This window comes from Leptonychotes weddellii, chromosome 4 (genome assembly GCF_054177405.1).
Source record: "Leptonychotes weddellii isolate Sample4059 chromosome 4, ASM5417740v2, whole genome shotgun sequence".
NCBI lineage: Eukaryota > Metazoa > Chordata > Mammalia > Carnivora > Phocidae > Leptonychotes > Leptonychotes weddellii.
In genome coordinates, this window is record NC_138372.1 from 8,363,184 (window position 1) to 8,383,602 (window position 20,419).

Below are 20,419 nucleotides of genomic sequence, written 5' to 3' on the forward strand. Positions count from 1 at the left end.
TGTGGCTCTGGTCACCATTCCCATGCCCGTCTTCCTCCAAGGGCATCCATTCTCAAGTGGGTTTGCTTGAGGTACTTGATATGCATGTAGTTCTGAACAATAAATAGTGTTTTGTGTATGTTTCATGTTTGTATTGCATTCTAGGTTTCTTTGTTTTCTTTTTTTCACTTAAAACTGTGTTTTTAAGATTGATTAATGTTGCTGTTTATATTCCTGGTTCATTGCTTTTGACTCCTGCATAGTGTTCTGTGGTATACACCTAACATACTATAGTTATGTATTCTTTAAGCCATCTCGCAAACTTGATGTCCAGATTTTAAATGAATAAAGCACCAGCTCTGACTCTTAAAGAAGAGCTTTCTTATTCTATGTACAGTGAAACTTTACCTTTGGTGGTATTCCTTTAGGAAATACTTAGAAAGGCATTAAAATCATGGGGCATAAAGTCTTACTGTTTGTGAAGGATAAAAAATTCTGAGTTTAATCTCTTGGTAAAGGAATTGTAGGTGGTTTAAGTAGAATGCAGAAAAAGGACTTTTCCCCCTCACCTAAGATTTTCTTTGGGGGCGCCTGGGTGGCTCAGTCGTTAAGCGTCTGCCTTCGGCTCAGGTCATGATCTCAGGGTCCTGGGATCGAGCCCCGCATCGGGCTCCCTGCTCCGCGGGGAGCCTGCTTCTCTCTCTCCCACTCCCCCTGCTTGTGTTCCCTCTCTCACTGTGTCTCTCTTTGTCAAATAAATAAATAAAAATCTTAAAAAAAAAAAAAGATTTTCTTTGGCTTGCATGCTGTTGTACAGAACGGTTTTGTTTTGCCAATTCAATTAAGTAAATACTGTACATCATACAGAAGAACTGTATGCAGTTATAAAAAATAAGAACAAAGATCTTTATGATGAATATGGAATAGTCTCTAAGATTTAGTAGTAAGTTTAAAGAACTGAGGTAAGAGTGTATGTACCACTTATGTGAGACTGGTTAAAAAACCAGAAAATCATGGATCTGTCTGAACATATGCAGAAAGCCTCTGGCACTCTCCAGAAGAAACTGGTATTACTGGTTGCGTCTGGGGAGAATAATTGGGTGGCTGGATGATGGGAGTCGGAAGGAGATATTTCACCTGTTTTTGCCTTTCAGTTTTGAACCATGTGAATGTTTTACCTAATAAGAAATATAGATAAAATTTTTAAAAATGTTAGAAGTTCTGTCCTGTTTGGGATTCTGAGGTAATAGGCGGTAAAATTCGGTAACATACGAGCATGTGACTTGATCCTGAAAACATTTGCCATAATGACAGACGTTCTTGTGACACTCAGGAGGCCATGGACAAGAGCATGGAGAGCCGCGATCATCACTACATCCTGGAGCCCGTGTGTGCATCCGCTCTTTTGAAGAGAAACTGCTCTAAAGAGCCTCTGAGGTCTCGGCACACTCCCCGGATCGAGTGCGATATTCATCTGGAGACCATCCCCTTGAAACTCTCTCAGGTACTCTCTTTCCACCCAGTGGCTTATACTCTCTCTGTGGGACCAGAAACTGGGCAAAGGAAGCACAGTGATAGAAGGGTCTCGATACTCTTCACAGCACTCCAGGGGGAAAGAAAGTGCCTGTGAGACCAACAGCAACTGGGTTGCTGTCCGGTTAGTTTTGATTTGGTTTTGAAGCGCTGAGCAGAGGCCAGGACATACAGTAAATATGAATACTTCACCGTCCGTGGTCGGAGAGAAGTGCCACGCGATGCTGAAACGTGGTCTCCAGTGCACGCTGGATTTCCGTTCAGTGGCTTGACCATTACGAACTGTCCTCGGTAGAGATGGGTGTTAACTGAGTAAAAGAAACATGTCAGCATTAACCTGGTTTTTCTCTCTTAACCTCTGCTGAAAAGCTGCAGTACCGGCAAATCATGGAATTCCTCAAGGAGCTGGAACGAAAGGAGAGGCAGGTGAAGTTCCGAAGATGGAAGCCCAAAGTGGCCGTGTCTGAGAAGTAAGGGCTTGCAAGCGACCTGTGCCTCTGAGATGCATTGTAGAGCGTGACTGTCCTTGGCTGTGGATCAGAAATGGGCCTCACTGTCCCTGGCACGTGGCTGGAGCTAAAATACAGTTGATTTTTCTGGCCTTTAAAATGTCATCTCTGTGGTTGACCTGCATTGACGTTCTTACTGTATATTTCGTTGGTGTGGGTTTACTCTCAGCTGGAGTGCAGTGGAGTTAAGGTCCTCTCGGTCTCACTTAGCAGGTAGACCAGTGTTGCTCCGGTGGGATCTGACTGTGTGGGAAGTACTTCGTGGTGCTCTCCGAACCTACTTTCCTATGTCTGTGCTCCCATGCTGTTTGGGCAGCACTTCCGTAGTACACCTTATAACTTCTGTAGCAAAAACGAATCTTTTCCTGTTGCAGTAATAGGCTTGACCGATCCAATATATTAAAAAATTTAAAGATCCTATATATTTCCATGACTTTTCTGAAGTATGCCATTTAAAATATTTAGTATCCAAATCCTTGCCAGTTATCTTAAGATAGTCTTTACCTTGGAGTCACCAGTTGATTATCTGTCAGTGGACAGGACTGATATTATGGGTAATTCACACCAATCGAGTAATATATTATTAATGATGCCTAAGTTGAGAATCTATTATTTGAAGTTTTTTGTGTAAGAAGTAATTAACATTGTTATGAAACATCTCAGCTGCCGAGAATGGTGGTATTTTGCTCTGAATGCTAACCTGAATGAAATCAGAGAGGAGAGGAAGCGTTGTACCTGGGACTTCTTGTTACACCGGGCCCGCGATGCTGTGTCTTACACCGACAAATACTTCAGCAAGCTGAAAGGAGGCTTGCTGCATGCAGACGACAGGGTGAGGGGACTGTTATCTTCATTGTTTCTTGGCTTCCAGTGGGTACGTGGGGAGGCAGATCGGTTCCCTCCCAGTACTTGTAGGGGTTTGTGAAGGTGTCCAGTTTCTCTGGCGCTCTAAGACCTGTTTTGTTTGTTTTGTTTTAACCCAAACAGGAAGAGATGCGTCGGATTGAAGAGGAACAGAGCTTTGAGGAATTGAAGATTTTACGTGAACTGGTTCATGAACGATTTCACAAACAAGAAGAACTGGCGGAGGTAAGAAATCCTCCGTGAGAAGATGCGCTCAGACCCGCCACGCTCAGAGTGGCTCAGTTTTGATGTGCTGTGCTTCTCGGGGGACAGAGAAGAATCAGTGGCACATCACAGCTTGTTTCTGTCTCTGGAGACTCATATTTGTTCGTTTCTGGTTGACGCAGAGCCTACGAGAGCCTCAGTTGGATTCTCCAGGAGACTCTCCTGGGGACCCAGAGACCAGTGGAGGCAGTGGGATGCTCCAGTACCTTCAGTCCTGGTTTCCTGGCTGGGGTGGCTGGTATGGGCAGCAGATCCCTGAGGGGAGACCGGTCGAGGGGCTGTCAGCAGAGCAGCACGAACGGTGGACTCCTGAGGAGATCCTAGGTAAGGTGGGCAAGGGCCTTCACTTTCCTGCCCTTGGCTGCCGTGAGGGGAGACACTTGGCTCATAAAAACTCGTCTGTTATTTGTGCAACGGCCCGTGGTATTTTTCAAATAAAAGAAGTAGACATTTGTAAAACAGTTTGTCTTGCGTTCATAGATTCAGATGGAGGAAATTTTTGAGAGATACTTCATTTGCAACTTCATTGCTGAATTTGAATACTGAGCACAGTTTCAGAGCTGAGAGGCAGCGATCGTAAGAGAACTGAGCAAGTCAGAAGGTTTAAACTCTGAAGCTTGAAGATCAATCCAAAGCCACTCTTTACACCCACGCTGTTCAGCATGGTAGCCGTAGTCACAGATGGCTATCTATTTATATTTTTTAAAAATATTTAATTGAAGCAAACATACATAACATGCACACACCATACTTATATAGATCAGTGACTCCCAGAGTCACATACTTCCTGTACAGCCTGCACACTGGTAGAGAAATGGAACAAATCAGCACCCCGGAGGGCTTTGGGTGTTTTTTGCGGTCACTGTCCTGCACATTATAATTTTTTTCCTGACTTGTAACACTATAGATTTGTTTACCCATTTTCATTTTTTATTTATTTATTTATTATTATTATTATTTTTAAAGATTTTATTTATTTGACAGAGAGAGCACAAGCAGAGGGAGAGAGAGGGAGAAGCAGGCTCCCTGCCGAGCAAGGAGCCCGATGTGGGACTCGATCCCAGGACCCTGGGATCATGACCCAGGCCGAAGGCAGCTGCTTAACGGACTGAGCCACCCAGGTGTCCCTGTTTACCCATTTTTAAACAGATGGCTATTTAAATTCAGATTAATTAAAATTAAAAGAAAAACATTCTTTTTTCCCCTCAGTTACACTAGGCATGTTAGCCATGGAGCTCAAAGGCGCCTGTGGTTGGTGGCTTCTGAGCCCGCGATGCAGACGTAGAGCATTTCACGGTGTTGGGCAGCGCTGTTTATGCTGTACTCTGTCCTGAATCTTCACGTCCTCCCTCGTTGGAGAATGAGCTGATGAGATCTTTAAAGATCTTTAAAATTTATTTATTCATGAGAGAGAGAGGCAGAGGTAGGGGGATGTGGGACTCGATCCCAGGACCCCAGGATCATGACCCGAGCCAAAGGCAGGTGCTCAACCGACTGAGTTGCCCAGGTGCCCCCAGTAAGATCTCTTATAAAACAGTGGGATCATTTTATATTAGGAATGAAGCAGTTGCCCATGACTTTGGAGTTCTTCCTGGGGAAAACTGTTAAATAATGTCATCATCACTGTGATCTGTGTGCCTGGTGGTGCTTTTTGAATTTTCCCGGCGTTCCCCTAACATCTTTCCTTCCTCGCGCTCAGGCACCGAGGAGTTTTTCGACCCCACGGCCGATGCGTCCTGTCTGAGCACGTACACGAAGCGGGACCTGGTGTTTGCCCGACTGAACGTGCAGCTGCAGCGGGGCACCGTGACGCTGCTGCACCAGGAGCCGGGCGGCCTGCGGACGGAGGAGTGCGCCTTCATGCAGCTTGAGTTCTCAGGTGCTGCCCCGCAGAGCCCCCAGCTGTTACCACTCTCCCCTGGTGCCCGTGTCCACTTGAGTCTCCTTGTTTGTGGTCCTTATGTCCTAGCAAGTTGCTTTGAGCGCAGGGTGGTTGAATGCTGAGTCGCTGCTGGGGAGGGGAGATACAGGGTTAGGTGCCTGTGAGCCTCTGATCATAACATTCACCAGCAGATCGGTACAGAACCCTGTGTCACGCGTGTCTGTGTGTAAAGACAGCTTACTTCGTATATATCGTGGATTCATTAATACTGAACTCGGCCGCGGCACTGTAACTCGTGCGTGAGTGAAGCTTATCTGCTGGAAGGCCCAGCACTGCAGTGTGGAGGCTGTTTTAAACCATGAAATCACCAACAAAAAGCACAAAAACGCCAACAACTTGGCACTCAGTAGACCACGAGAGGGGCATGTGTGTGCAGTATGAGCCACGCTACACCAAGAGGGCAGAGCAGTGTTATCTGGTTCACCCTTAGCTGCGAGCATGCACATTAGGTGATGTGTTTCTGCTCTGCACATGTCCTCAGAAGCACCGTGAGGATGGATTTCGGGGTTGTAAATAAGTTTTAGTGAGTAGGAGAATTCACAAACGTGGAACCCACGAATAATGAGGATTGACCATGTCTGACGTGTGTTTGTGACTTGGAATTAAAGGTGGATAAATAGCTATGCACATGTTGGTGTTTTTACATCTCACATATACTTTTATTTAGGTGTATAAAATAGGCATTTATCTCAGTAATCTAAAGTTAAACAACCGAAAAAAAAAAAAAAGAGCCAGTTTGTTTGACTTTATAATCGTGAGAGCTGAGATACCATAAACTTAGTGTGAGTCAGCAGATTGCTTGAACTCAATGGTAACATGCTCTGTTTAGAATTCATTCTGCGAGGAAACTTCTAATATTCTGTATGTCGTTATATAGAGAGATTTATACAGACACAACAATATGTAGATAGGATTTTTGGTTCTACTTTCAACGAAAAAGACTTCATTGATATTTAATCGTCCTCTGTAAAACATTATATTTCATACTTTTTAAGATACTTCAGGTTATCATGGCATACTATCAACTCTTACATTGATGTTTTTGTAGATGTGAAGCTACTAGCAGAATCTCTTCCTCGAAGAAATTCCTCCTTGCTCTCAGTCCGGTTGGGTGGACTGTTTCTTCGAGACCTGGCCACAGAAGGCACCATGTTTCCCCTTCTGGTGTTCCCGAATTCAGTACGTACAGCAGTGGGATGGATGCTCCGTCCCGGGTGGGGTGAACTGTGATCTGTCTTAGGCAAGCAGTAGGTAATGTTAACGTTCATTCTGACATTTGGTCATCTTGAGACAAATGGGCTGATTAAAAACAAACTGGAATTCAGTAAGGTTTTTTTAATTTGTCAGAGAGCGAATGTTGGAGGGATTTATGGCAGTGCCTTCTTCCTCTCCTTTGTCATAGCTGCCGTGGGGTGGTTTGCTCTGTTTTGGAAGAAAATGCCATAAGCACCACTATTTTCTGCATTTCAAGGTCAATGTTCGCATCTCTTCTGTCTGGAATTCATTTTCATGCATTCTGACCCTAAGTCACTGGTAGAAAGTCTCATCTTTTCCGGAGTTCCAAGAGAACCACTTCAAGTTATCTATATATATGTAATCTTTTTTATATTCAACATACTTTACTAATTAGATCTTTGATCTTATTAAGTTGGCAGAGATATGATCAGAATAGTTGAGCATTTAGCCACTTGCTCCGTCTGTGATTTTTTTAGAGTGTGGATTGCGGAGAGGGTGGGAGTGCAGCGTGAGAGTCTAAAGGGCCATACATACTTCCTACTCATTTAGGAATCATTCATTAAACGCGCTGACTGCAGAGTAGCATACAGTGCATTTTAGCTTAGAAAAGGGCACAAATGAGAGAGGTCAGTCTGCAAGTCCTCTAATCCGATGTCAGATGAGTTTTGATTTGGTTGTGTTAAGCGAGAGTGATGCCAAAGGGCAGAACTTGAGGAAGTGTGTGCATGGCGAACTGTCCTCTCTCACCTGACATTTATGCATTTTTGTATGTTTTAATAGCAAAAAGAAGTTGGCAGAGTCTCACAGTCTTTTGGTCTCCAAACAACATCTGCAGACAGAAGTGATCATAACCCTGGTAATTTGTCATATGTTCTTAAAACTAATCTTTAGAAATAAGATGATTACAGATCAGTAGTCTTAGAGGGAGTGTGTCCTGTTTTGGCCCAGCCGTTTGTTGTGTGGATCTGTGTTTGTCTTGGAGACCGTGTTCTCTGTTAACCTGTGTGTGACCTGTGTCAGCCTGTAGGGCTTCCGGGGCCTGGGTTTCCATAATGGGAGTGAATACACCAACCCAGTCTTGAAGATGCCTGTTGAAAATTAGAGGCAATCCTCATTAGGGTCTTTGTTTTATAAAATTTTCATAAATGAGAACTAATTGGAAAATAATTTAGAAAATGTCTTTTTTCCAGAATTCCTTACAGGTTATCAAGAATAAGGCGATTGTTTTTGCTGTGGTCCATTTTCTTTCTCTGGTTCTTCCCTTTAGCTGCGGACCCAGATGACCCGGTTTTTGAGATGCTGTATGAGAGAAATCCAGCGCACAGCCATTTTGAGAGGCGGCTGAATGTCAGCACGAGGCCCTTGAACATCATATATAATCCCCAGGCTATTAAAAAAGTAGCAGACTTTTTCTACAAGGGAAAGGTTCATACCTCAGGTTAACTTTTTTGTTTGTTTGATCTTATGTTACTTTCTATAGACATCTTTCTTGTCCTTTTTAGTGCTTTGGACAAGGGTTATTATACATTGAAGTGACCTGCTAGTGGCTGGAATCATAAAGGCTTGGAGGGCACATGGATAGGGTTGTCCTTAGTTAGGGAAACAAAGTAGATGTCCTTGGAAAATTACTTTTCCAAAAAGGATCAGTATCCCTAAATATTTTCTTTGTCTTTGCTTCCTTTTAGCATACTTTAAAAAATTCTTTCCATTCTATTAGGATGGTGGTTTCCTTGGCTACCCAGGATATTTTAGGCCAGTGAGTTTAGGAGGAACATTCAAGAACTTCCCTCTAAAACAAAACAAAACAAAACTTCCCTCTAAATGGCAGGGTCAGTGGTCTGTTTCACTTGTTTGGTGCAGCGTGAACTACTGTAGAACTCATCCTTGCGCTGCTCTATGTCATCATTGCTTTATTCATGCCTCCCTTTGTGTCCAGGAGAGATTTGAGATAGGAGGAGCAGAAAAAGCACTTTCATTGACCAGGGAAGTTGATAAAACAATAGTTCTTTCCTACATGTATCCCTCTCTCCCTCCTTATAACAATGGAGCTATTTTATTTTTATTTTTTATTTTATTTTATTTATTTTTATTTTTTTTAAGATTTTATTTATTTATTTGACAGAGAGAGACACAGCGAGAGAGGGAACACAAGCAGGGGGAGTGGGAGAGGGAGAAGCAGGCCTCCCCGCAGAGCAGGGAGCCCGATGTGGGGCTCGATCCCAGGACCCTGGGATCATGACCTGAGCCGAAGGCAGACGCTTAACGACTGAGCCACCAGGTGCCCAACAATGGAGCTATTTAGTTTTTGGTCCAGTTTTTGAGTCTTCATGTCAACAACAGCCATAAATGCTGTGGCTTTATTGCTCTGTCCCTGATAGAATCTAGAAGGCATTTCCTTCCAAATTCCACTTTCTCTCTTAATGTAGTGGTATGCTTTCAAGATTTACAATAGTCTGGGGTCATTCGGAAAATGGTTCAAGAAAATTCTAGTGACTTAGGTGCCTTTCCCCCCATGGCGGGGTCCCCATCGTTGCCTCCGGTTACCGTACGCAGTGCCGGCGCAGGTGGGAGTAGGAACTGTTGTTGTGCAGATGGTTTTTTAGCTTCGGTGGAAATGTGTGGTGAGAATAGATGTAGCAGTGGTCTTTTCCATCCAGCCGTTTGAAAATACTCACTCCTCCCGTGCGTCTCTAATCTTGCAGGTTTTGGTTATCAGTCTGAACTTGAGCTGAGAGTGGCGGAAGCTGCCCGAAGACAGTATAACAAACTGAAGATGCAGACCAAGGCGGAAATCCGACAAACGCTCGATCGTTTGCTAGTGGGTGATTTCATCGTAAGTGGGGCAGGGGCAGGCATTCCCTCTGTCGGGTTCTTCACCTCCTCTACTTAAGCATGCTTGTTTCAACTGCAAACATGAAGTTCACTGAAAACATGAAATCCTTCTTAGCTAGCAAAAAACAAAATCTCATGGCTTTTACAGTCAGGGTGTCAAGAATAAAAACAAATGGCTGGGACTAGACCATGTTTCTTCCCTGTGTCTGTCTTGGAACACTCTTAAGACTCGTCCTTATTCCATTTTCTAGACCCGATAATTTACAAATGTTTCACTTAGGGCGCCTGGGTGGCTCAGTTGGTTAAGTGACTGCCTTCAGCTCAGGTCATGATCCTGGAGTCCCAGGATCGAGTCCCACATCAGGCTCCCTGCTCAGCAGGGAGTCTGCTTCTCCCTCTGACCCGCTCTCCTCTCGTGCTATCCCTCACTCTCTCTCTCTTAAATAAATAAAAATCTTAAAAAAACAAACAAACAAACAAATGTTTCACTTAAGAGCACCCCCCTTCACTTATGATTATTGGAAGAAAAACGCCTGGAATGGCGCCCCAGTTTTGATTCCCGGGTGTGATAGTCCCTTTGTGATGCTAAGTGACCAACTGACGCGAGGATGCCGTAGACCAGGAGAAACACCTTAGCAGTCCAGCAAAACTGTTTCTAGCACGGCGGCCCGGAGGTGCACTGCTCAGATGCAGCGGTAGGTGGAGAGGGAGAGCCTGGCCCCCTTCAGAGAGCAGAGCCCCTGTACGCGTAAGGGACAGCAGCAGTGTTCCAAGTAAGACGGTACCGGCTGTGGTATGGGATGAAGAATTAGTCCTGTTTTTTGTTTCTCGTGTGTGTGTTTGAACACAAAGGCAGCAGTTAGTATCCTCTTACTATCCTAGGGATGTTTCCTTTTTGATACCATTGACGTAGATTAGCTTTTTACTGTATCCGTGTATGTGAGGCTAATTTTAGTTTCAGGGAAGAACAGTGAACACACTTATAACTTGGTGTCTTTTTTATATATCAAATGTCAAAGCTTATGTTTTCCACTAAGATACTTGGGACATGGAAGTTCATGGTTGCCAATGTCTGTGAAGAAGTAAAAATATTTGAGTTTCTCTGTTTGTTGGAATTCCATAATTTCTACAGCACTGTGAGATAGTGAGCCCTATAAATTTAGAAGCATGATCTTTCTCAAGCCATGGATCATCACAGTCAAAGAGCAGACAACCCCAGTCCAGTAATTTGCTAATTTTTTTTTCCTCCCACTTTAAACATTTGCCTGTGATAATGTCTCAGATCCTTAAGCATTGGGATCTACTTTTGTTTTAAACTTTTGCTCTAATACTGTAGACCTTTAAGTTATCCCGTAACCCCTGGGTGCGGCTTTCAGAAAGGCTTGAGCCCAGCTGGTAAAGCTGTTTAGTTTTCACAGTTGTGGTTATGTTATTTTTGGTTTATTTTACTTCCACAGGAAGAGAGTAAAAGGTGGACCGTGCGACTAGATATTTCTGCCCCTCAGGTGATCTTTCCTGACGATTTCAAATTCAAGAATCCCGTGTTAGTTGTTGTGGATCTGGGGAGAATGCTGTTGACAAATACCCAAGGTACGGTGTGAATGCAGGTGGTGAAGACATACCCTGCAGGGGTTGATCTCTCTATGCTTAACCAAGTAAAGCTTAAAAAAGGCTTTTTAGGGGCACCTCGATGGCTCAGTCGGTTAAGCGTCCGACTCTTGATTTCAGCTCAGCTCATGATCCCAGGGTGGTGAGATAGAGCCCCGAGTCGGGCTCCGTGCAGAGTGTGCAGCTGCTTGAGATTCTCTCTCAATCTCTCTCTCAAAAGAAGGGCTTTTTATGACATTTTAACCCCAAAGTTCACTTGTTACTTCTTTTACGATAGCTGTATTGGGATACGTTTTTAAAATGGACAGTTTGTTATTGGGATATTGACAGAATCGTGCAATTTACTGTTATCTAATCCCAGAACATTTTCATCATCCTATGAAGACATTCCAAACCCTTCAGCTGTCACTCTCCATTACCCCTTCTCCTATGCCCTGCCAACCATTAATCTTTCTATCTCTGTGGATTTGACTATTCTGAACATTTCATATGAATGCAGTCACGCAATTGTGTTTTTTTATGTCTGACTTTTTTCACTTAGCGTAATGTTTTCGAGATTTATCTATGTTGTAGCTTGTTGTGCTTCATTCCTACTTGTGGTTGAATAATATTCCTTTGTGTGAATATGCCACATTTTGTTTATGCATTCATCAATTGGTGGACATTTGGGTTGTTTCTGCTTTTGGCTACTACGAATAATGCTGCTATGAACATTTGCGTACAGGCTTTTGTGTAGACATATTTTCAATTCAGTGTGGAATTGCTGGGTCATATGGTGACTTCATTTTGAGGAACTGCCAGATTGTTTTCCAAAAGGGTGACACCATTTTACTGTCTTACCAGCAATGTATGAGGATTTTAATTTCTCTAAATCCTTGCCAACACTTGCTGTTATCTGTCTTTTGGATTATAGCCATTTTTTTTTTTAAATGAGTGTGAAGTAGTATCTCATTGTGGTTTTTATTTGTATTTCTCATGCAACATTTTGGATTTTAAGAAACGCTATTTCTCAGAACTTCATTTCAGAAATAGAGGTTTAATCTATTTAGGGATATTAGGGACATATATAAAAAGAGACTCCTGGAAGGTTATTTCATTACTGTTACTAGATCCAAAAAATATTTATTGTTTACCTTGAGGTGGGCAGGAAGAAAGAGGATTCATGGGGTAAGAGGTTGAGGAAGCTTATCAAATAATCTCAACCTTATCTTTACTGAGAAGAGCCATCCAAAATAGAAGAGGTGGAGGATTTGAACAGGAGTGGGAAAGTTTGGTGCTACGGGGAACGTTAAAAGGGAATTAGATCTGAAGAAAAGGATCTCACAACCACGGAAAGCACCTACTTGAACTTGTAAACCATAAACACAGAACAGAGACGTGGGTGACAGAACCCAGTGGTGTGATTTTATAGTTGACTCAGCACTGAGTGGTAAAAGACTGGACTTGTGGAAGTCTGTAGAAGAGAAGGGTTAAATTGTGAAGTCAGGCTTGAATGTGACGCTGAGCAGTTCCTGCTTGCAAGCACTGATCTGGGCACTCAGGGTGTTGTTGAGTAAGGCAGGTGAGGCCTGGGTTCCTTTGTAACATTCTAGTGGGGGAGCAAAGGGAACACATAGACAAATGCAGGGAAAGGCGAACAGACAGCTGATGATGGAGAGTGGTGCAGGAATGGCTGTTGAGAGCAGCTTGTGACGGGGTAGGGAAGCGGGTCATTCGTTGGTTTCTGCTCCCTGACCTGTGTTCCGCTGTCAGCGGGCCTCCGTCTTTTCTCTTTTGTGTTTTGATTTCAAAATTACTAGATAAGTTTATATCGAATAAATGGTAAAATCAGAATATCATGCTTAGAGTTTTCATCCCTGTGTTTTTTTAAATTGGGGTTGGTCGATTCTCTCTTGTTCCTTAATTTTTATATTAAAGGAAAGAGTAAGAAAGGAGCAGACGTATACTTTGAATCTTCTCTTTTTTATCTGCAGATGACTCCAAGAGGAGAAGTGGGGATGGGCTAGCATCTGAAGAGAACCAGTTTAGTGATGATGAATATAAGACGCCTCTTGCCACACCTCCGAACACCCCCCCTCCTGAGACAAGCAGCAGCAATGGAGGGAAAACACCTCCGTTTTCTGGGGTCGGATTCAGTGCAGAGCAGCTTCAGGCCCATCTAATGAGCACAAAGATGTATGAGAGGTACTCCTTGTCATTTATGGACCTCCAGATCATGGTTGGACGAGTGAAGGACAATTGGAAGCACGTCCAGGATATTGATGTGGGACCAACCCACGTGGTTGAGAAATTCAATGTTCACCTACAGTTAGAACGTCGGTTGATTTATACTTCAGATCCCAAGTACCCCGGAGCTGTGCTCTCCGGCAACCTACCAGACTTGAAAATCCACATCAATGAAGATAAAATATCTGCTCTAAAGAATTGCTTTGCTCTCCTGACCACCCCAGAAATGAAGACTTCGGACACTCAGTTTAAAGAGAAGATTTTTCCACAAGGCGGGCAGCGGGGAAGTTTGCAAGACTCAGTAATGAATTTAACCCAGAGCTTTGTGATGTTGGAGCAGCATACCCGGGAGGTTCTGGTGGAGTCACAGCTCCTCCTGGCCGAATTTAAGGTGAACTGCATGCAGCTTGGCGTTGAGAGCAACGGCCGGTACATTTCCGTGCTCAAGGTGTTTGGGACCAATGCTCACTTTGTGAAGAGGCCTTACGATGTTGAGGTCTCCCTGACCGTTCACGGATTGCTCCTGGTGGACACGATGCAGACGTACGGTGCTGATTTTGACCTTTTGATGGCTTCACATAAGAACTTGAGCTTTGATATCCCAACAGGAAGCCTCCGGGATAGCAGGGCCCAGTCTCCTGTCTCTGGATCCAATGCGGCCCACCTGACTAATGCTGCCACACTGAATGACCCATCGACTATGGGTGTTTCACTTGACAAAATTCTCACCAAAGAACAGGAGTCCCTCATCAAATTGGAATATCAGTTTGTGAGTTCAGAGTGCCCGTCAATGAATTTGGACAGCACTCTTCAGGTGATTTCATTACAGGTGAATAATCTGGATATTATCCTAAATCCGGAGACAATTGTGGAGCTGATTGGTTTTCTTCAAAAATCTTTTCCCAAGGAAAAAGATGATTTGAGTCCTCAGCCTTTAATGACTGATTTTGAAAGAAGCTTTAGGGAGGAAGGAACTTACCAAGCTACATATGAACAGAACACCGAGGTTGCCGTGGAAATCCACAGGCTTAACTTACTGCTCCTTCGGACAGTGGGGATGGCAAATGGCGAGAAATATGGCAGAAAAATTGCAACTGCAAGTATTGGTGGCACCAAAGTTAACGTCTCCATGGGTAGCGCATTTGACATGAATGGTTCTCTCGGCTGTTTGCAGCTTATGGATTTGACACAAGATAACGTTAAGAACCAGTATGTTGTCAGCATTGGGAATTCCATAGGCTATGAAAATATCGTTAGCGACATTGGCTACTTTGAATCTGTATTTGTTAGAATGGAAGATGCGGCCCTCAGCGAAGCTTTGAGTTTCACCTTTGTTGAGAAGTCTAAACAGGAGTGTTTTCTCAACCTCAAGATGGCTTCCTTGCATTATAACCACTCTGCTAAATTTTTGAAGGAGTTGACGTTGTCCATGGATGAGCTGGAAGAAAATTTTCGAAGTATGCTGAAAAGCGCAGCTACCAAAGTCACTACGGTACTAGCTACCAAGACGGCCGAGTACAGTGAGATGGTGTCACTCTTTGAAACGCCCAGGAAGACTCGGGAGTCCTTTATCTTAGAAGAAAATGAAATGTATGGGTTTGGCCTCTCTGGGTCTCATTCCGACACCGTAAAGCTAATCTTGAACATAAACATTGAATCCCCTGTTGTGTCTATTCCTCGGAAGCCCGGGAGTCCTGAGTTGTTGGTGGGACACTTGGGACAAATATTCATCCAGAATTTTGTGTCAGGAGATGATGAGTCCAGAAGTGACCGTCTGCGGGTAGAAATTAAAGACATTAAGTTATATTCTTTGAATTGCACCCAGTTGACAGGCAGAGAGGGTCCTGGGTCTGAAGTAAACCGGGCATTTTGTTCTCCTTCTGGGTCTGCCAGTGCCAACAGTCAGGAGGAAGCTCACTTCACCCGACATGATTTCTTTGAATCTTTGCATAGAGGTCAAGGTGAGGAGTGTAAATCTTTTGTCTCACTTTGTCGAAATATTCCAAACCCAGCGTATGTGGTACTTTGCTTAAAACAACAACAAAACCCTTTTCTTTTAGAATTATCCCCAGTGAATATTTAAGAAATCAAAATAGAATTTTAATACCATGCTTCATATCAGGTTGGTATGTTTTCTGTTTTTCCCACTGGATACCATATTTGACAAAACAAGAATTTTTTTTTTTTTTTTAAAGTGGCCCGGCCCCCTTTAACATTGGATGAGTGCCCATTTACAGGGATGCTTCAAAGGGTGGAGTCTGTTGGAGTATTATTTAATTTGGTCAAATACATCTGATTTTTTCAGTTGTAAGCTGTAGATCTTTGTTAGTTAAATATTGTAGTCCAAGTTAGCTGGAGGGGTTGACAAAAGTGGAATATGAAATTTAGTCTGTGGATGTTATATTTTCCTTTCAGTATTCTCCCATCTTTTGTAATGGATTGGTCCAGGGTCCTAGGAATAAAATGCCTGAATTTGTGTCCTCAATCTGATCTGCTAAAACCAAACAGTTCAATCTATTAGTCTTGACATCCACAGACATCTAGTGGGCCCTAAAGCCTGGCTTTACTTATTGGTGAAGAAATTCATGCCTTTGAGAATTTCTCCATATGTGGTTCTCAGATGTTAATTCACCAATTTACTTACATCCTTACCTAAAGATTGCTTTTTCTGCTTGGGATAAAAGATGTTCACTTAGAACCTGATAATTGTTCTTGACTTTGATGTAGGTCCAGTAAGAGGGATCAATCTGTAATTGAAAGCTGGGTAGGGATGAGCAGTTCAGTTTGGAAAATGCTGGCTTGGGAGGCTAATAAGAGAAGCTTAGAGACCTGGCCTGGATTATGTTCGCAACATCGTATTTTGAAGCCACCAAATGGAGCATGTCGTGAAAAATATTGTTTCTTTTTGTGTATAAATTTATATTGTACCTCTTTTTGCTATGAGTTTTGGTCTTGGTCTTGCTATGAGTTTGCACTTAGTCATAGACCCCAGGTGCCAGGCTGTTCTGCCCTTTGGGTCTAAGGGTAATGCATGGGCTCTATTTTATATACCCTACACTTCAGCAACAATGCAGTAAATATTAGTATTTCCAATCAGTCATTTTCTCTCTGTCATGGCAGCTTTTCACATCCTGAACAACACTACCATTCAGTTTAAACTGGAGAAGATCCCTATAGAGAGAGAATCTGAATTGACTTTCTCCCTTAGTCCAGATGACTTGGGAACTTCTAGCATCATGAAGATCGAAGGGAAATTTGTCAACCCAGTTCAGGTAAACACCTGTTGATTTTCATGTCTGGGCAGTTGAAGTCCTATATTTACTTTACATTTATTATATTAATATGTTCATATCTTACATATTTGTATATATAAAATGTTAGAAGGAAAATATGTAAATTCAAAGAGACATTGTGACTGTGCCTATTACTGTTGATAACTTGTTCTGTGAATGTGGAGCCTTTTCATTGTGTCCTTTCATCTCTGGGGAATCAGTCTTGTTGGCCCTCTTCATGTGCAGGAATGGTGAATTCTGTAGAGAGAGGAGGCAGATCTTTAATTCCGTTGGCATTCAAAAACAAGCAGAGTTATTGCTTAAAAAGTCAGAGCCTGTCTTTCTCAGGAGGATCTAGTTCTTGTCATATGTGGCTCAGCCTATAAAACAATCTGATTATTTGAGCTGTTGACAGACCCTCTCAAGGGAGACTTAGTCTTGCCCTCTTTGAAATGAAATGGGCCAGGATAGGGATTTCTTGCGTGTGTGTGTGTGTGTGTGTGTGTGCGCGTGCGCGCATGCGTGCACATGCTTGTGGGTAGTGAGTATGCCTGTGTGTGTGGTGAGTACATGTGTATACAGCTGTCATCCTATTTCCTTCAAAAGTGTCATTTTTCCTGCTTTCACAGGGATGAGCGCAAAGAGCATATCGTTATAAAAAAGCAGGGACAGGCGGGATCTTAGGACAGTGGATCCTAGCCTGGGGCAGTAACTCGTCACTAGTCTGTATCTGGCAGCTGCTCTGGGGTAACTCAGGAGTGCTGTTCACAGAACATGTGTATCTTTTGGCATCAGTGATTCCTGACTATGGGTCCCTGGGTGAGAGAACTTTCCCCAAAGCTTTCCCGTCTTGGCTACACTTTTGCATTACCAGTAGTGGTTACTAGGGTGACTTTTTCACCTTAAGTCTAGCATATGGCATGAATTCCTTTGGATTATGTTGACTTACTGTTCTTATGGTTACCAATCACTTACTGTGGTTTTTGATGAAACTCTTCTAAAAATTATTGTAAATGTTAACAATTAATTTAATAATCTTAAAGTATTTTATTATGAAAAATTTAAAACGTACACAACACTGGAATAATTTAATGAACCTCATGTACCCATCATTCAGATTCAGCAGTTATCAATATCTTGCCACATTTGTCTCATTTCTCCTCTCTCTCTCTCTCTCGTTTTTTTTGCGGGGGTGTGGGGAGGGTTAGAGGGAGAGAGAGAGAGAGAATCTCAAGTAGGCTGCATGCCCAGTGCAGAGCCTGACTCAGGGCTCAATCTCACAACCCTGAGATCATGACCTGAACCGAAATCAAGAGTCAGATACTCAACCGACTGAGCCACCCAGGTGCCCCTTTTGGTGAACTATTTTAAGGCAAATCCCAGAGTCATACCATTTTTACTGCTATGTATTTGGAATGTATCTCTGTAGTCCACGTGCATTTTCTTACGTAACTATAATGGTATTGTCATGTCGAAATGAGGATTCCTTGGTAACATAATAAATTTTAATCCATTTTCAGATTTCAGAGACATTTTTGATTATTTAAAAAAATGTCTTTTCACTTTTAGTTTGTGGATCCTAGTGAGACCCTGTACATTGCGTTTGCATGATCCATTGTGTGAGTCTTGGTTTAGTTTCCCTCTCATTTTTTTCCCCACCCTATTATTGCATTCTGAGAAGTAGGTCAGTTGCCCTGTAGATTGTCCCACATTGTGGATCTGGCTGTTCGTTTATGGCATCACTCAACTTGTTCTCCCACATTTCCTGTAAACTGTACCTTAACTCTACAGGTTTAACTGGATTCAGGTTCTTTTTTTTCTTGGCCAGAACACTTCAGCGGTGGGGTTGTGTGCGTCATACTGCATTATATCAAGAGGCACATAATGCTTAGTTGTCTCTGATAGTAATGCTGAAATTGATGATTGTGTGCAGGTGTGAGAACCCGGTCTGTCCACTGTAAAAGTCCCTGGCAGTCCTTCGTATAAGGGCTTCTTCCACGGATGAGGTCTGATGGGATACACTGGTTAACTGGGGGCTGTAAAACAGTCACTTTCCAGTTCTGTCATTTCTGTATCTGTTTGGAATTCCTCTGTTAAAAAATTGCCCATAAGTATATAAAAAACTTATGTGAAAAAAACAATTTTTTTTTTTTAAAGATTTTATTTATTTGACAGAGAGAGACACAGTGAGAGAGGGAACACAAGCAGGGGGAGTGGGAGAGGGAGAAGCAGGCTTCCCGCGGAGCAGGGAGCCTGATGTGGGGCTCGATCCCAGGACTTTGGGATCATGACCTGAGCTGAAGGCAGACGCTTAACGACGACTGAGCCACCCAGGCGCCCCTTGTGTGAAAAAATTTTTAATAAGAAGTTATAATTAAAAACAAAGTAGCGGGAGAGGAAACAAGTGATCTTGGCTTATTATTATTATCATTACAAAGCACTTTCTGTTTGTTTAGCTGAACTGAACAAAGGTTATTACACTAACAGGCGATGATCAGTGAGTTGTAGAACCATGAGTCTTGTTTCTCAGTCCTGTGGTATCACCACATTGGACTTTTGGCAGTATTCCCATCCATTTCTGCAGTTGTTTTTGTGGGATTAGGAAGAGTGATTTTACTGATTCAGGCCTACAGTCAACAGTACTTACTGAACACTGATTGTGTAAAGATTATTTTGTGGGGTGCTGGGGGAGGCAGGGGGAGGGCCTCATCTGTAGACATGGGTCAGGGAGAGGTTAAGGACAGAAAAGAAACAGAAGGGATAGTCCCTGCTCTCAGCTAATTTATAACATCTTGGGAAAACCCATAAGCATCAACTCTGGAAGTTTGTGGCCAGTGCATCTGAGTGTAATTAATAATAGTAGTGGAATAACTGAATTCTTCTCTTTGACTACAGGTGGTGTTAGCAAAGCATGTGTATGAGCAGGTTTTACAAACGCTGGACAATCTCGTGTATAGTGAAGATCTGAATAAGTTTCCAGTCAGTGCTACCTCCTCACCTTGCCCTAATTCTCCTCTGCCTTCCCTCAGTACCAGTGGAGAACCTTCCATTGAAAGGAAGGAGAATGGGTTGTTCAGCCACTCCAGCCTTTCTAACTCTTCTCAAAAGTCCTTGTCTCTGAAGGAAGTGAAATCTTTTACCCAGATTCAAGCCAACTTTTGTATATCAGAGCTTCAAGTCCAGCTAAGTGGAGATCTGACTTTGGGGGCCCAGGGTCTTGTGAGCTTAAAGTTTCAGGATTTTGAGGTGGAATTCAGTAAAGACCATCCTCAGACTTTATCTATTCAGATTGCCCTGCGCTCTCTGCTGATGGAAGACTTACTGGAGAAAAATCCGGATTCCAAATATAAGAACCTGATGGTGTCTCGGGGAGCCCCTAAGCCATCTAGTTTAGCACAAAAAGAGTATCTTTCTCAGTCTTGTCCTTCGGTATCCAATGTGGAGTATCCTGACATGCCTCGGTCTCTCCCTTCCCACATGGAAGAAGCTCCTAATGTCTTCCAGCTGTATCAAAGACCCACCTCAGCATCCCGGAAGAAGCAAAAGGAAGTCCAAGACCAGGACTGTCCCTTGACCCCACCCCCTTCTCCAACAGTAGATGAGCCAAAGATACTTGCTGGAAAGAGTAAATTTGATGATTCCTTGGTACATATCAACGTATTGTTGGTGGATAAGAAACATCCAGAATTCTCTTCCAGTTATAACCGAGTTAACCGGAACATTGATGTTGATTTTAACTGCTTGGATGTGCTGATCACGCTGCAAACCTGGGTCGTGATCCTAGATTTTTTTGGAATTGGCTCCACTGCAGACAACCACGCAATGAAGGTACTGCCCGAGGACGTTCTACAAAACGTCAAGTCAGAATCAGATGCTCTCCCGGAGTCTGAACTTCAGGATCCAGTTAACACCAAGCTGGACCTCAAGGTATCACTCCCCTTTGGCTCCTTAAAGTTCTACAAATGAATTTTGCTTTGTTTATTTAAATGTACTCATTGTTCATTTACCCTAGGAAATAGATCTTATTGACAGGGGAGCTATATATGGTCTTCTGGATGTCTGTTAATATTTTAGAAAAGGTTTTAGCATAAATCCCATCTGGAGGCAGGGAGAATAAATGGTTTAAGTAACCTTTTGTCTTTCCTTTGGGTTAT

At 43.0% G+C, this 20,419-nt stretch overlaps 1 protein-coding gene across 1 annotated transcript in view; it reads left to right on the forward strand.

The window, feature by feature from the left end:
* VPS13D (vacuolar protein sorting 13 homolog D) overlaps window positions 1-20,419 on the forward strand; it is a 238,051-nt gene that overhangs the window by 17,880 nt on the left and 199,752 nt on the right. Inside the window, exons 8-21 of the mRNA XM_081816824.1 lie at window positions 1,313-1,483; window positions 1,882-1,982; window positions 2,685-2,853; window positions 3,009-3,110; window positions 3,272-3,473; window positions 4,849-5,028; window positions 6,140-6,270; window positions 7,108-7,183; window positions 7,595-7,765; window positions 9,030-9,160; window positions 10,617-10,749; window positions 12,741-14,954; window positions 16,114-16,265; window positions 19,161-20,192. Of these exons, the coding sequence (XP_081672950.1) occupies window positions 1,313-1,483; window positions 1,882-1,982; window positions 2,685-2,853; window positions 3,009-3,110; window positions 3,272-3,473; window positions 4,849-5,028; window positions 6,140-6,270; window positions 7,108-7,183; window positions 7,595-7,765; window positions 9,030-9,160; window positions 10,617-10,749; window positions 12,741-14,954; window positions 16,114-16,265; window positions 19,161-20,192 (4,965 nt within the window). The remainder of the gene's footprint in view (window positions 1-1,312; window positions 1,484-1,881; window positions 1,983-2,684; window positions 2,854-3,008; window positions 3,111-3,271; window positions 3,474-4,848; window positions 5,029-6,139; window positions 6,271-7,107; window positions 7,184-7,594; window positions 7,766-9,029; window positions 9,161-10,616; window positions 10,750-12,740; window positions 14,955-16,113; window positions 16,266-19,160; window positions 20,193-20,419) is intronic.